Raw genomic sequence first — 17,138 nt, 5'->3', positions numbered from 1 at the left:
ATTTTATAGATAAAGCAAAAAAAGACTGTGTCCAGGGTCACAAAGCTAGTAAATATACAAGACTGGACTTGAATTCTAGCTTTCCTGACTCCAGGTCCAAGCATTTATACTCACCATATCACCTACAACATTATCATTCTTAATATTAATAATTATTCTAGTAATTAATAATTATCATTATATATAATATATTGTCATAATGATAAATTATCATTATATGCATTCTTTTAAATTATATGCTGTTTATATCTATACTTTATTATTACAGCTAAGATGCTAATTTATTTTTATTGCTATTATCCCCATTTTATAGATAAGGAGACTAATGCTTAGGTAAAGTGGATTGCCCAAGATCATACTGCTAGCAAGCAACAAAAGTTAAGATTCCAACACTTTTTCTGGACTCCAAACATTATACCATGTTTTTAGGCAATTAATTATACTTTGGCACCAAAATTCTCAAGAAAGTAGGGAAGGGTTGTACACATCTTCTCAAAATCAAGCATCCTTGAAATATCAAGGAAAAAACAGGAGCCCAAGGAAGGAAACTATAGAAAAAAAAATAAATATCAAAATTAGGTTCCAGATAAAGTTAAAGAAAAATTATTAGAAAAAGAAATTGAATTTCATGTTCTAAAACCAGTTTGGACCAAATAATAGTTCCATAGATAACACCAGTTCTGAGAACTCTTTTCTTGCTACCATGCCTTGTACACAGATGTTTATAGGGTGACTGCAGATGGTAGTGGAATGTCTAATAAAGTATGGAGGAATCACAAAAATCTGAACTTTAGTCCCAATTCAGAAGACAGTTTTTTTTCCTTCACAGTCCCTCAGTCTCATCATCTGTAAAGGCTAGATGAGCTCTAATGGCCAGATCTAAAACACTATTAATGCTATGATTATGAACCTGATTAAGATTTTTCTCCTCCATCTAAAAATAGCTTTTCTATAAATTAACACAATGTGATACTTGGTGGCCACCCACACAGAACTGGGCCCCTTTTCTTCTTCTTCTACAAAGCAAGAGAAAATAGATACAAGAGAAAAAACTGCAAGATCCAAATTATTCAAATAAATGCCACATTTTCCTAAATTTTCAGCCATTAGCCAAGGTAAGTGGGGTCCTAGGCTCCAGAACAGGGTTGTTTTTGTTGTATCTTGATTTTCTAAATTTGTTTATTCAAAATATATTCAGTGTTCAGTTTCATCATATAGAAAAATGAGTCTAATGGTTCTTGTTTTGGTAGCACTCACAGGCTAGTAGGAAAATAAGACAGATAACTATAATAACAACATGATGAATAACGTTAGAATTAAAGTTTTAAGTGAGAAGTGTGATATTTGTACCAAACATGGAGATCAAGGGAAAAAAGGATATTTCAATCAAAGGAAACTGATTGAATAAAGGCATGGGTAGGAGACTATTCACTAGTAGATAAGGTAGTTTTGAACTTTACTTAGGGTTTCACTGAAGACTTCTGAGAAGAGGAATAATATGGCCAGCTCTATATAGGACAAAACTTATTCCAAAAGATGCATGAAATTTGGATTGGAGGAAGGATCAAATGGAGGTGGGATAACCTTGAAATGTTAAGAATGAGCTGCTCTGAAGAAGATTTGAGGGTGACCATCTTGCCATGTGAAAAAACAATTAAATAATAAAATTATCATTGCAGTTTAGAGAATAATTTCTGGTTTAAAGAGTAATAATGTATTTTCTGCATCTTATGTTTTTCAACCTTTCCATTTTTCATTTTGATAAATGAGTGAATGAAGAACTTGGATGAGCAAATTTCAGAGTTGATGTCACTGCTACAAAATACTGTATTACAACATTCCTTCAATCTACTAATTTCTAGTAAATATCAAAAAACAAACAAAAACAAAACAAAAAACACCAGACAAAAACATAATCATATTTAACATATATTCTACAGCCTGAATTTTTTGGTAAAGAATAATCCAAACCACTATCCTTGTAAAGCACTAACAAGTTTGATAATGCTAAAGAATTATAAATAATGTGAATAGAACATCTAATTCCTTAATTGCTTCCCTTTACCCTCTAAGTTGAGTCAATTATCTTCTATTCATGACACATTTTATATATACATGTTTTATGTATATATACACACACACACACGTGTGTGTGTGTGTAATCTTGATATACTGAATCAATAAAGAGGGGAGGAAACAAACTTTTATTAAGTTGTGTGCCAAGGCAATGTACTAAGCACTTTATAAACATTATCTCATTTGATTCTCACAATAACATTGAGTGGGAGGCGTTATATTATCTCCATTTTATAGATGACAGGAGGTAAGTGACTGCCCAGTCATACAACCAGCTTATCTCTGAGGCTCCCCCTGACTTTCCCAGAGCCATCACCCAGCCACTGCCAAGACTACAAGCTTAGCAACATGACCACCCTTAATTAAAAGTGCCTAATACTACCTAAGAGAAGCAGTAACAGGTTTGGAACATAGTCGAAGACCCTAAATTTGAGTCACAGCTCCTAGATCTATTCAATAAGTGACCCTGGGAAAATGCTTCTGCCTTTGAAAGGCAGTGGTGACTCGTGTCCTAAGCACTGGAGACTTGGATTGACCTTTACGTGTCATGATTTTAGATGATTATTGGCAAGATGGTGTCTCTGAATCTTAAGTGCCCAGAGAACCAACCTCACAATGTGGTTATGAGGATCTAATGAGATCAATGTATGCAAAAATAGAAATATTATCACTGTTATTGCCATGATTAACAACAAATGTTATTTGACATTTTATTTAAAAAAGATTCAAGTGAACATGCTGGCATACGGACACCGCTAAGTGCTTTTTATTATTTATCCTCTATATTTCTTGGAATGATTTCTTAATGAGATCATGAGCAAGACAAGACACAGAACTCTGAATTTTGTTTTTGATTCTCTGATAATATCAATGAAGTTGTAAACCCTGAGCATAATTTCATGTTAGTTTCATGTTAGAAACTTCAAAGGAGACCATATAGTTTGGGTGATTTCTTTGGGATTTTGTAAAACAGAAGATTAGTCTGCACAACACAGCAAGAGATAAACATAATTATGTATTAACTCAGGAAATGTTTTAGCAAAAACTAATGTGATATATGCTGCTCGTGGGAATATTCTATTTTTGCATCAAATGGTTTGGTTGCTTTGGGGGGGTCATGATACATCATGACTTTAACAGAAATTATAGGAATCTATAATTGAAGGGGAAGTCAAGTCAACCAGCATTTATTAAATACTTACCATGCACCAGGAACTGTACAAAGCACAGAAGATACAAAGAAAGGCACGAAACAATCTCTGTGCAAGAAGCTCATTGTCCAATGGGGAAAACAACATGCAAATAAATAACTATGTACAAAACGGACAAATACAAGATAAATCTGCAGTAGTCTCTGAGGGAAGGAACTAAGTTTAGAGAGGATTGGGAAAGACTTCTTGCAGAAAAAAATTAAAGGAAAGCATTGCAAAAATTTTCCAGTTTAGTTCAGCTATATAACCAGGAAAACTTAAAATAGGAAAAATCAAAGTGACATACTGTACTCTGAGCCTAAAGGGCAGAATTACAGAGGCAGAATTCAGCTTCACATGAGACATGGGCAGATGAGAGAAGTAATTTCCATAGCATTTTAAGATTTATAAAACACTTAACATATATTACCTCATTTAGTCTCAAAATAACTTCATGAGACAGGTATTCTCCATTCTCCTCTGACTATGAAAGTAAGGCTTAAGAAGGCCTTAAAGTGATTTGCAAGGGTCACCAGCTAGCTAGAAACTGGGAGAAACTAAGCCATACTCTTCCTAATTACAAAACCAGTACACTCTCTATTCATTATTTACATGCTGGTCACTGAAACGTCTGCAGGGAGAAGTTGAATGAAAACTAAGGGGACTGCAACTCTCCTGAAGTCTTAAGGGGACTTCAGGAAAGAGCTGAACATCCTACTCTAGGACTCTATGATTCAATGTAGAGGGCTGGAACGCTGAAAAGGTACACTTAAGATACTGACAGCAGGGTGCTTATAGTTAAGCACCTACTCAGTGTGATTGATGAGATAATGATTCTCTAATTAAGCACATACTTAATTTGATATGATGATGTAATGATTGCGCATGCTCAGTGTGTGGTAGTGATGTAATCTTACTGAGGTATTTAAGGGCTGAGAGACACAGATACAGGGAAGATTCGGGACTCCATCCTTGTCCATCCTCATGGTGGCTCTCCTGCCTTCATCACTTCTGCACCTAAGACCAAGCCCATTCTGAGACCCTCCAGAGAGCAAGCCCGGACATTTTACAATTGATTACTTCAGCTTTTTAGGCAGGGCTGCTGTTGAAGGCCTGCCAACAATTCAACAATACACTATTGAATTAGGTAAAGCAAAAACTGGATGAATATCCAGATTTTAAAGAACTTTCTTTTATTTCTTTTTTAGCTCCAGAGCTTTCATTGGCAACATGGTCTCCAATGGAAAACGTAAGACATTTCCATTTGATCCTGTGTTGGTTTCATTAATGATGGATGGGACAGAGACAACATGCTTATTAAAAGATGCACAAAACTAGAAAGAATGGCTAATCATTAGATTAATGGAGCTAGAATTCAAAATGATTTTTACCGATCAGAACTCAAACTTTATCAAATAAGAAGAAATTTAGTAAGCACAGTAACAAAAATATTATGCTTGGATTTTAGAGACACAGTTACATAGCAGTCTACCCAAAAAAATGTCTGTTGGTTGTTTTGTTTTGTTTTTTATTGGACTGAAAGCTCCCAGGCTCAAATGATATTAGATTTGGAAGGGTTCTGAGAAATCAATTTGAATTGAATTGTACATAAAGGCACAAAGATATTAAGTATAAGTGCCAGAATTTGAACTCAGGCCTTGTGACTCTTTAAGAGTTGGAGTTCTTTGCACAATATTCTGTTGCATGCCACAAATGGCATTTAACAGCATGAATCAAGAAAAGGAGATTTAGCTATCTTTAAGAATATCCAGGGCTGATAGGTGAAGGAGGGTTCAGAATATGTTTGTTTCTAGATGCCAAAATGAGAAATAGCAGGATAGAATTTAGAAAGAAGCAAACCAAAGAGTTTGTTATAAGGAAGAACTTCTATCAACTAGAAATCCCAAAGCAGAATGGGCTTATTTTAGGAAGAGGTGGGATACCTTTACTTGAGTTCTTCAAACAAAAGATCAATATCACTTGCCAAGACTGTTGTGAAGGGATTTTTTTTTCAGGTATGATTAAACTGAACGTCCCTCTGAGGTTCCTTATAACTCAGATTTATGTCTATTCTTCCTTTATGACTTTTAGGATCCCTATCTATAAAACATGAATAACAATACTCATACTTTCTACTTTATGGAAATGTCATTGTTAAAAAATGCTTTGCTTCTGTAAACTGCTAAGCTTCATTCAATAGTTTGTTATTGTAATTTTTAAAATTGAATTTTCAAATTAAAAAATTGGGTTCAATGGCAGCAACATAAAAATTAAAAATTAAATGTTTAGGTGTTATTTGGATACCAAGGGTAACCAGAAAGTAACAATAATCTCATAAGGAAAAAAGTTATTTAAAAAAATTATAGCGTGGAAGATGATATGATCTCATCTTCTCAGGACTTATATAAAAGCTTAAGTTTGCTGAGCACAGGATTTTAGGTAATGAGCTATCAAGAACCGATGGTTTAAGGCTACCTGTCAAAAAAATCCATTGGTTTGGAACAGATGAATTCCTTTAGGCAGTTTCACTATACTGAAAAGAACTGGTTTTCAAGGTAATCAAAAGGCATGAAAAACTGAATTCTAAAGGGAAGTTCTCTTAACTACCATGCATCATTACTGTCCAAAGACTTGAGCCAGTAAAAGGACAAACTTTCCTATACCTTATTGGAAACAACAGAACCTCAATGGATGCCAAAGCTTGACCTTGGATCAAAAATTCAAATCATATCAATTACCCTGACATTTAGCTACTTTCCTATAAATGTAAAATGGGGAAAGAAAAGCTAGAAACCTGTTTTAAAAATAACTGCTATGGTTTTACCTCAAATTTTTTTTTTTTGTTAAAGTGAATTTTCTAGCTGGAGGAGACAACTGTCTTGTGACAAAATCCCATTCCACTTTTATTATCTCTTAATTATAGTGTCAGTGTTCCCAGTGTTATACAATAGCTAAGAATTGTGTCGGCATTCCCATTATGAGATCTATTTTAAGCAATCTGTGACTCATATCATCAGCATTCTCAAATTTGACAGGTAGGACTAAATTTTCAAAACCTTTGACAGATGAGTGTGTAAGACCTAAGAAAACAGTTAACCACCAAAACCAGCCAGACATAATCAAGTGTTCCTTTGTATATCAAACTTGATGAAAAGCAGCAAGGGTAATTACCTATTTCAGGGTCAGTGAAGCACATACATTTGTATATGTACCTACATACATATGTATATACACATAGACATAAAATAACTACATAGTTATAAAGTTAAAATTATATAGTAATGAGTTTAAATTATTTCAACTTTAAAACTTAAGTTTGTTTTAAAATATGTATTGATTATAAAATTGTTGATAAACACCAAGCAATCTTCATACAATTATAAAAATCATTTTCTTATTTCGAATTATAATTTAGGCTGAATAAAACTTATTTATATATATTATTTATATTTATATATTACTTTCAAGTGGTAAGTGAATACAAGAAAAATCTACAAAATGATTTTTAGTCAGTCAACAAATCTGGTGTCCATTATGCATGAGCCAGACCTTGTGCTAAGCCCTGAGATTGCAAAAAAAAGGTAAAAGAAGGTAGTCCCTGCTTTAAAGGAGTACACAGTACAAAATGCAAACAACTCTGTACACACATTGGACAATTAGGTGATATAAATAGACAGAGTGCCAGTCCCAGAGTTAGGAAGATTCATCTTCTTGAGTTTAAATATGGTTTTAGGTACTTACTAGTTGGGTGATCCTGGACAAGTCACTTAATCCTATTTCCTTCAGTGTGCTCATCTGTAAAATGAGCTAAAGGAGGAAATGGCAAAGAACTACAGTATTACCACCAGGAAATTCCCAAATGGGACCATGAAAAGTTGGAGACAACTGAACAAAGACAAATGTAGAAACACTGTATAATTGAGGAAAAATAAGAAAAGAACTAGAGCAAAAGCACTAGAATTAAGAAGGATTGGGGGTAGCTTGGTGGTACAATGGATAGAACACTGGCCCTGGAGTTTGTATTTGTATTTCTAATGCAGAGTAAACACAAAATAAGCACTTAATACATGCTTTAATTATTCAAAAAACAAACTAAAAAAGCATATGGAATAGTGAAAAGAAAAACAAACCAGTAATTAGAATGCCTAGGTTCCAGTTCCCACTCATCACTTATCAAAAGTGACTTTGGACAAGTGATCATCCCTCTCTGTGGGTCTTTTCATATATAAAATGAGGAGGAGGTTAGATCAGATGATTTCTAAGGTCTGGTTCAGTTTAAAAATGATTTTCAGATAATTTCACCCCCTTTTCTAATTAAATCCAAACACATGTGCTTCCAGGAGTGGATCTTTACAATGGAATGAAATTTTTCCTAAATAAAATTTTCAATGAATTAGTTTTCCACAGGCCATTAATTACTCTCCAGAGAATAAATCTGCTATGCTTGCAGCTTCTGTAACTCATTAAAGGCAATAGAGACCACTCTACTAATTTAGCTATATATGTGATATATTGACAAATAGACATATATACCTTTTTGCAGATTTACTGAAATCTAAAATTCTGAAAGACATTTGCAGCCACTCAAAACTAGAAGGACTATTAGCTCCAATTTGAGCTAAGCAGATTAAACTGTTTTCAGAGTAGAAACTAGTTCTACTCTTTTTCTTTGCCTTTCAGAGTAATCAAGGAAAAGTTCTTAACATCTGAATACCTCATTATAAGAACTTTGTAAAGATTTTGTGGTTTTGCTGGCAGTGCTTATCCAAAGTCAGAGGTAATCTTACATTTATTTGCATTTGCATTGCTGTTTCTAAAGTATGTTGACAGTTTTATATTTTGAATTATTTCCAAATCTATTCAGGCCCCACCTGGCCAGTAGCAGACTGATAACCAGTACAAGTTTGGTGAAATCAACTTATATCTGAGCTGTTCTCTTAAAGCCATCATGCTGAATAAAAATTAAAATAAGTAAAAGTAAGCTCTGAGGACCATTTCTAGTTCCTGGTCTAAAAGGCAGGTGCTTAATATATTTTATTCAACTGAAAACTTATTTTTTTCTTAAAGTAGAGACTAATATAGAAACTTTCATCCATCAGTCAACATACTATGTTAAATTTCAAATGTGATATACTTCTAAGTTAACTTTAAAAATAAACTATCAATTTAAGAATTTCATATTAAAACAGTTGAATTGGCATAGTCATTTTAAGAACAGGAACAAAAAGCAGATGAATTAGTAGATAAGGAATGAAGAGATGATTAGCAGACAGATTTTTCAGTTTATTCATTTGGGCTGTTGCTGCAAGAATATAAAATAGGTATCCCTGGTAACAATAACAGTTAGGTCAAGAACACATCTGCCAAGCAACTAACCATAGAATGTTTCATAAAGGCTTATAGATACTAGCTGTTATTCTTGATGGTTTTGCATTAAAGAAAAAAGTACATATTTGAGCTATTATAACATCCTCTTCCCCCTTCAAATTTTAATATTCTGCAAAGTAACTGGCATTATCATTTAACTTTTTTTCTGTAAGTTTTAAGCGTCTACTTTGTTCTCTACATACTGTTGTCCATCCAGATACAGAAGCTTGAGAGCAGGAGTCGTCTCTAACAGAGTGTATTTTCCTATTAATAGACTCCTTGGTAATTAGTAAAATGTTTAATAAGTGAGAAGAATAAAAGAATAAAGAGATAGTGGTTCATCAGTCAAGCAAAATGGTGTGTAAACCCATTCTAACAGTACAAATACAGACCATTTTTGGTTTAATAAATAAGTCCCAGGGCAAGGCTTCAATAGAGTGTGACTTGTCCAGGATCATGGTCAGTTGATCAGTCAAACAGCATTTATCATGTATCAGGCAGACACTGTACTAAGAAATGGGGTACAAAAAAAGGCAAAAAAGGGTCTCTGATCTCAAGGAGCTTACAGTCTAAGGGGTAGAGAGTGAGGGCTGATATAGCGGCCAGTTACTAGAAGTCAGAACTTGAACACTCTACCTATATTATGCTGTGATATCTATTGACACTGAAAAATAACACATGGTAGTCATATATTAGTGTGCCAAATAAATATTCTGTAATTTAATCACTACTAAAGTGTTATTACTTCAAAGAGACAGCATAATTTCTCTAAGTTCATGTAACAAAGTTTTCATCCTCATCTGGTTATGATGAAAGATGGACTGCAGGAATGTGTCCAGTAACAGATTACACAGTTAGGGTAGCCATAGTGCACAGGATGCGTGGGCCTGGAGTCACTAAGACTGATCTGGCTGAATTCAAATCCAACCTCAGACACTAACTAGCATATTTATCTCAGTTTCCTCATCTGTAAAATGAACTAGAGAAGGACAAGGCAAACCACTCTGGGATCTTTGCCAAGATGAGGTCATAAAGAGCCTGAGGATTAAAAATCGCTAAATAATAAGACAAAACAATAGATTCCATATTCCTTTTCTTAGGATCCACCTAAGAACCAACCAAGTTCAAAGAGAGTAAGATATATTTATGCTCTACAAGGTTTGCTTTGTATGCAGTTGTATGTGTACTGTCTCCCCCAGGCGACTGTGAGCTCCTTGAGGAACTCCTGGAGGACCAGGTCTATCTCTTGCCTCTTTCTGAATCCCCAACATCCATAGTAGATGCTAAATATTGATTGACTGGATGTAGGATGTTGATTCTCATGGCGATAGCAGCTGTCTGGTTGTAAAAAGATTGTAATCTTCATCTCAAGAAGGAAGAAGCATTTATCTCTCATAGCAGCCAATTACACTGTCCTCTAAGTGATATGGTGGAGAAAGTGTTGAACTTCAGAATTAGGAAGATCTGAGTTAAAATTCTCTCTCAAATACTTACCAGCTATACCACTCTGGGCCAGTCACTAAATTCTCTCCACCCAGTTTCCTCATCTGGACAATGAGGATAATTCACAGACTTGTTGTGTGAAGATCAAGTAAAATAACATGAAAATGCTTTGCAAATGTTAAAGTGTCATATAGATTGCTAGTTATCATTATTATATAGAGCTTGCTATGCTTTCAAGTACATAATTGATTTAATATGTGATTTCCAAAGCTGCCCTCCCTAGCTGGGATTCTTCCTGGCTAGTCTACCTGTTCTCTCTTTGGAAGGGTGGAGAGTAGGGGACCATACCTGAGCTTTTTTCTGTCATTTTCCCCAAAGAGGAAAAAAAAAACCCTTATAATAAATAGCAACAAAGTCAAACATTGGCCATGTCAAAAAAAAAATAATAATAAATGTGTTACTCTGTGCATAAATCTACCACTTCTTCTCTAAGGAAGCTTTTTTTTGACATTAGGACTGATTTTTATTCCTTTTTAACTTCTTACTCATTACTCCTGGTTCAGTTCTTTGAGACTAAAGCAAAATAAGGTTAACCCCTTTTACATAACAGTCTTTCAAATACCTGAAGACTGTTAAGAGAATTCCTGAGTATTCTGCTTCTGCAGACATATTCCAAATCCATCAATCTACCTTCATGTGACCTCAACTGAAAGCTCTTCACAATCCACTCACCCCTCTCACCCAGATTTTCATCCATAAACTTCTATAAAATCTTCACAAAGGACTGACTCAATATGAAATCATAGAATATTACAGATAGTCACTAAGAGCCTGTAATCGCCTCTTGAAAAATCTGCACCCATGCCAATTATCTTCATCAGAGACCATTGCAAACCTAAACAGAAAGGGATTAGAATTTGAGGAAGACTTTATTTTTTAGGAAGTATGGTACTCTGAGGCAGCTAGGTGGCGCAGTAGATAGAGCACCAGCCCTGAAATCAGGAGTTCAAATCTGATCTGACACCTAGCACTTCTAGCTAACCCCAACTGCCTCAGCAAATAAAAAGCATGGTGCCTTAAATTTCTTAAAATGCTTTACAAAAAGAGGGCTATATAATAGGAAATAGAAGACCAGTTTTGGAGCCCACAGCCCTGGGCACGCAAAACTTGTTTCTGACACAAATTAGCTGTGTTCCTACTGGTAAACTTCTTAAATCTCTCAATGCTATCATCATCTCTCAAAGACTATTATAGAAAAGTTGCTTGACTGTATCTGTGAATGAAATGGTTTCACTGGTCTAAACAAACAAACAAAAAAAGTGTTTTAACATTTTCAAATCACTATCATAGCTGGTGTCACAGGATGCTTGTGTTAATTGTTGCTCTTCTTTCTTTTCTTTTCAATCGTGTTCGATTCTGTGACCTCATTTGGATTTTCTGGGCAAAGATACTGGAATGGATTGCTATTTCCTTCTTCAACTCATTTTACAGATGAGGACTTGGAGGCAGACAAGGTTAAATGATTTGCCCAGGTCCTATAGCCGGTAAGCGTCTGAGGCTGGATTTGAACACAGGAAAATGAGTCTTCCTGATTCCCAGTCCAGGACTCTCTCTAGGATACTATAATTGAATTGCAATCCCCACCCAATAAACTAGGAAGTATACCAGAGTTCCAGAGATATTTTAGTCACACATTAATAAAGTCACATATAGAGATACTGGAAGAGATATAAAATGTTTTTTGTTTTTTTTTTTTCCTTCACATTCGTTTCCCAGTGTTCTTTCTTTGGGTGTAGCTGCTTCTGTCCATCATTTATCAATTGAAATTGAGTCTTTGTCAAAGAAATCCACTTCCATCAGAATACATCCTCATACAATATTGTTGTCGAAGTGTAAAGTGATCTCCTGGTTCTGCTCATTTCACTCAGCATCAGTTCATGTAAGTCTCTCCAAGCCTCTCTGTATTCATCCTGCTGGTCATTTCTTACAGAACAATAATATTCCATAACATTCATATACCACAATTTACCCAGCCATTCTCCAATTGATGGGCATCCATTCATTTTCCAGTTTCTGGCCACTACAAACAGGGCTGCCACAAACATTTTGGCACATACAGGTCCCTTTCCCTTCTTTAGTATCTCTTTGGGATATAAGCCCAATAGAAACACTGCTGGATCAAAGGGTATGCACAATTTGGTAACTTTTTGGGCATAATTCCAGATTGCTCTCCAGAATGGTTGGATTCGTTCACAGTTCCACCAACAATGCATCAGTGTCCCAGTTTTCCCGCATCCCCTCCAGATCTAAAATGTTATAAGGAAACTGGGAAGTGACTAAATAGCAGAACCAAAATCTTAACCCAGATCAGATGACTCAAAATTCAGTGTTTTTCTACTTTACCATATTGCCCCTCATCTCATTTCTAGGTCTCTCTATTTCACCAAAGCTGACGTGTAGTGACTACTCATGGGCTGAAATCCCAATACCAAAACAGAAAATTTCTCTTACTTGGACTGGTTCAGCCCTACCTCTGCACCAGGAGGCTACCATATTGGTACATGACATAGCTGTAATGCAGCTTTAAATTCTACAACTCGGTGAATCTACCAGCCTACAGATAATGGGCTATACCTGCTGCTACCCTTCATTTCGAAGCAGTTGGTTTAGGAAGTTTTACAATTGTGGTAGCTGTTGTTTCTAACTTGACACAATCCAGAAAATACACATGCATTCCCGATTTAACTTTTTAAAACACTGCCAAAATGTCAAATTTAATGGGCCTGGTAAATACTGCTACTCCATGAGAGATCCAACCTGTGCCTTTAATCATGATTTGCCTCAGGGTGTTAAAATTTTTAAGCTGAGCATCTTAAAATATTAGCAAATAAAATGTTTTTAGAATTCGTGGTTCTTAAATATGTTTTTAAAAAATTATAGCTACAATCTGCCAACTGAGCCCTCTGACTTGATAACAAATATTAAAAGAGAAACAAAATTAAAGGTATCAAATCTAAAGACAGCCAAAATGGTCCCTTGGAGACAAGTTAATCAGGGTGCATGAGAAAATAATTTTTCTACAATATAGAGCTTTGACCTGAATATTCATTTACCAATCACATACTTCTGCAATACCTGTTAACAGAACATCTGGCCATGTTTACACATGTATAAAAAACAGAACAGCTTTTCACCAAACAAATCAATAAATATATCCCCACTGTCTAATTGCAAAAGGGTTCAGTAGACCACTGCAGCCAGGTTTTCTGAGAAGTAATAAAATCCCTAGCTTCTTTCAAGATTCAGTTCAGGAGCCACTGAACACTGGACAATAACCTGAGTTTGTTAACTGGTGATCAAAGACAAATCTATGGAGTTTAAAGTTTCATAAACTAAAAATGCAACTGTCTTTCTTTGCCATTATTCCCACCATTTTAAAACTGCAAAATGCACTTTAGTGCAAAGAACCCAAAATCAGAGATCAACAGATCTACGGACGGATCTATAATTAAATGGGTGTTTGAATAAATCTGCTAACCTTACTAAGCCTCAGTTTCCTTATCTGCTAAATGAAAGATTAAAATTAGATTGCCTCTGAAATTCCATCAAACTCTTAACATTCTATGATGCTAAAATCCTTTGATATAATATAGTTCTGTATGAGGATAAATTGGGGAAGAATGCAGGGAGAAATGTTATGAGATGGGGTTTCTGAGTAATCGCTAAACTATTGGCCTATATATTTCTTAATCTAAATCATTTCTCAGCAAGGTCACCTAGAAGTGATCCATTTACTTTCAGTTTCTTTATAATGTGTCTTCTGGTTTAATCTACTGAAAGAATATCAATATAAACATGGTGATATAAAAAATAAAATATTATTTGCTAATGAATTTTATTAAAATAATTTATAAGTAACCTATTTATATAAATAATAAAATAAATAAAAATTATTTTGAAAAACATTCTGTTATGATATTTGGAGCAAGTATTCCAATAGAAAAAACACTTTCATACACCTTCAAAAGTTTTTTTTTTCCTATTTGATAATAAAAGAAAATCACTTACCTTTATTTGATTAAACTAAAATGAATTCAATTCAATAAGCCTTTATTAAGAATCTATCATGTGTAATGAATTGTACTAAGCCCTGAAGGGGATACAAAGACATAAAAATAGTTCATGTTCTTATAATACAGAGCTTATAATCTGATAGGCTATGCATGATTTTTATTACCTAAATGGAATAAAGCGCAAAGGTATAATTCATTCCAAATCAGAGTACAAATTTTATATATGGATAAAATGAAAATAACAATAAACAAAATTGCTTACTCTTCTTTCCATCCATATCTGCATGGATTTTTCGAGCCAAAAATCCAGTTTTATAAACAGCAGCATTTGGGTCATGAGGAATATCCAGAAAGGGATTAGTGGTGCTGCCAATGCGACTGATGGTCTTTGGATGGGTTCCATTAGCCTTTTCATCAGTTCCTTCTGAAGATTTTCTCTTCTCTTCTTCATCTCTATTTTTAAAAAAGAAAAAAAAATGTTGGGGGAGATCACAAAGATTTGGTTAAAAGCACATAGGGACTACCATAACTTTAGAAAATGATGATATTCAGCATGTAATTTGTTTTCTCATTGTTCTGAGGTCAGGAGGAGCTTGACTTTGGCCTAGAAGACAGAATGAGGACCAACTAATACAAGTTAGAGGAGGCGGGTTTTAAGTACATTTTAAAAAAATTAAAACTGCCCCACAACAACAGAATCTGCTTTAAAAGATATACCAATAGTAACAGTATCCACATCACCATTCTATATGCCAAGTAGACCCTTGAAGAGTATAACTAGAGGAGATAACAAAGCTTCAGCAAGATACAATTGTAGTACTACCCTGAAGGAGCTAACAGTTGAGCAGGGATCACCCCAATACAGATATGATAATCATTGACAAATTTCCTTTCTGGGTTATTTGTCATTGTTGTTGTTTGGTCAGGAGTGGTTTTTTTGGTCCAGACATATGACTTTGTTGGTGGAAGAAAATTTCCTCTAGCAAAATGCACATTGTCCAAGATTAGGCAACTTTATAAGTTTGGAAAGCTACTGGAGGCCATGAGAGCACAAGTGAGTTTCTATGGTCACAGGTATTCTATGTCACAGGCAATACTTCAACTGAGTGCTGAAAATGCCAAGTTCGACTCTTTTTAGCAATTACATGGCATCTCTCTCATCGACTAGGTTTGAAATTATGTCAAAAAAAAAAAAAAAAACAGCAACAATGTGATATATGAGGTCTGAAGGTCTGGATCATCACTGATTGAAAGGAAATAAAAAGACTTGTAGAGGTGAGAAGGCATTTGAAATGGTGAGTAGGATTTAGGAGATAAACAGAACGAGTTGCCCCAGGAGGGTACTTAGTTCCTCTCCCACCTGCCATCCCATATTTTATAGTGGAGAAAACTGAGGTCCAAGAAAGTTATTAACTGGCTTGCCCAAGATCATTCCCATAGTAAGCATCAGAATTGAACTCAGGCCTTCTGACTTCAAAGCTAAGTCTGTTTCGATTTTATAAAGATTCAACAGGAAAAAATGAGAACAGGGAGATCACTGGGATATCCTTTCAGTCCTTGAGAAGGGAGTCGTTAAGGAAAGAAATGAGTAGTGACTACTCTGGAATGCTAACTCCAAACTGTTTTTTAACATACTATGTAATCTTTTCATTGCCAAAGATCTCTATAAATGTTACCTCAACAGTCTTGGGGTACACAATTTTGAGTATGGGGGGGGGGCCTATGCCACTTTGAATATCTCTTTCTCTCCAGGAGTAAAGTGCTTAGAGAAAAGAATGTTAAATTAAATCAAATGGCTTCTAGCAATCTTATGCCTAAAAAACAGACTATAGTTTCAATATGTTGGGTTTTTTCTAACATTTTTTATCTAATCTTTTATACATATTTTATCTTCCCAATTAGAATGTATACTTCTTATGGGCAGACATGTGAATGAAACTTGCACTGGATGAAGTGAAACTGTGACAGGATTGGTGGGATTTTACTTGCTATCTACATAAGGGTCAAAAGTATAATATAAGAACACTTTGCCATCTTGCATAGTTTACTTAGGATCATTTATTTTTTTTTAAAGGATTTTTTCCTATGCATTCTACCATGGCCTTCTAAGCTTTTTTCTAGTTTTAGATTTTATGATTCTAACGAGATTCCCAATAGTCTTTAAAATTATCCAACTAAGACATTAAGTCTTTAATGTTTTTCCCTCTTAACAAATATTTAAAGCAATTTCAACTTAGCTAAGAGATAAATGTATTTATTGAATTCAATGATAAGTCTCATTCAGTTAACAATGGCATGAAAAACAGTAGAACTCCAATCAATGGAATGATAGATTTAGGTAGGTAGTATGATTCCCAAGTTGAAACTTGCTATCCACCTCCTGAAAGATGGACTCAAAGTGCAAAACCAGACATATATTTTTGAATATGACAAATAAGGAAATCTGCTTAGCAATATGCAAATTTGCTATGAAAGTTTCCTCTTTCTTTCTCATTCAGTCAAAAGCTAGGGAAATAGAAAGGAGGCAAAAGATAGGATAGCTAATTGAAAAAAAAATGCTTCTAAATTATAAAACAAAATGGGGAAAATCTTCTAGGCAAGGTAACATAGAAGGCTTAGCTGGTTGAGAAGATCTGGAAAATGTAAAACCAGAAAAGGAGCTCTGACATTTCTTACATGTTATGGCTTATTAAGTTCCTAAATAGTCAGTCTAATTCTATCTTTTCTAAGAGCTTGATTACTATACCTTTTTGGCATAACTTCAGCAATAATAATGATAAGATGATGTTATGTATTTGACTGATTTAAAATGCTAGCTATCTTACTAAAAGGATAACTGTAATCAGAGGAAAAAATTTTTTGTAAGAGAGAGATGGTAATTTGATGGTCTTAGGACTTACTATTGAAAATGATTTTAGTAATCAAATAGAGAAACTAGACACACATTTCCAAATGTAAATATTTAAAATGAGTAAATAGTGAACAGTCA

The 17,138-nt window shown here is 34.6% G+C and overlaps 1 protein-coding gene across 3 annotated transcripts in view; it reads right to left on the bottom strand.

The window, feature by feature from the left end:
* The window catches only part of PSD3 (pleckstrin and Sec7 domain containing 3), a 435,130-nt gene that overhangs the window by 89,340 nt on the left and 328,652 nt on the right, over positions 1–17,138 (bottom strand). For all 3 annotated transcript variants that reach the window (XM_051975647.1, XM_051975652.1, XM_051975653.1), the window contains one exon: positions 14,412–14,602. In XM_051975647.1, the coding sequence (XP_051831607.1) occupies positions 14,412–14,602 (191 nt within the window). The remainder of the gene's footprint in view (positions 1–14,411; positions 14,603–17,138) is intronic.

This window comes from Antechinus flavipes, chromosome 2, assembly GCF_016432865.1.
Source record: "Antechinus flavipes isolate AdamAnt ecotype Samford, QLD, Australia chromosome 2, AdamAnt_v2, whole genome shotgun sequence".
Taxonomy (NCBI): domain Eukaryota; kingdom Metazoa; phylum Chordata; class Mammalia; order Dasyuromorphia; family Dasyuridae; genus Antechinus; species Antechinus flavipes.
The sequence above is the reverse complement of the archived record's forward strand: the minus strand, read 5'-3'. Positions and strand labels throughout refer to the sequence as shown.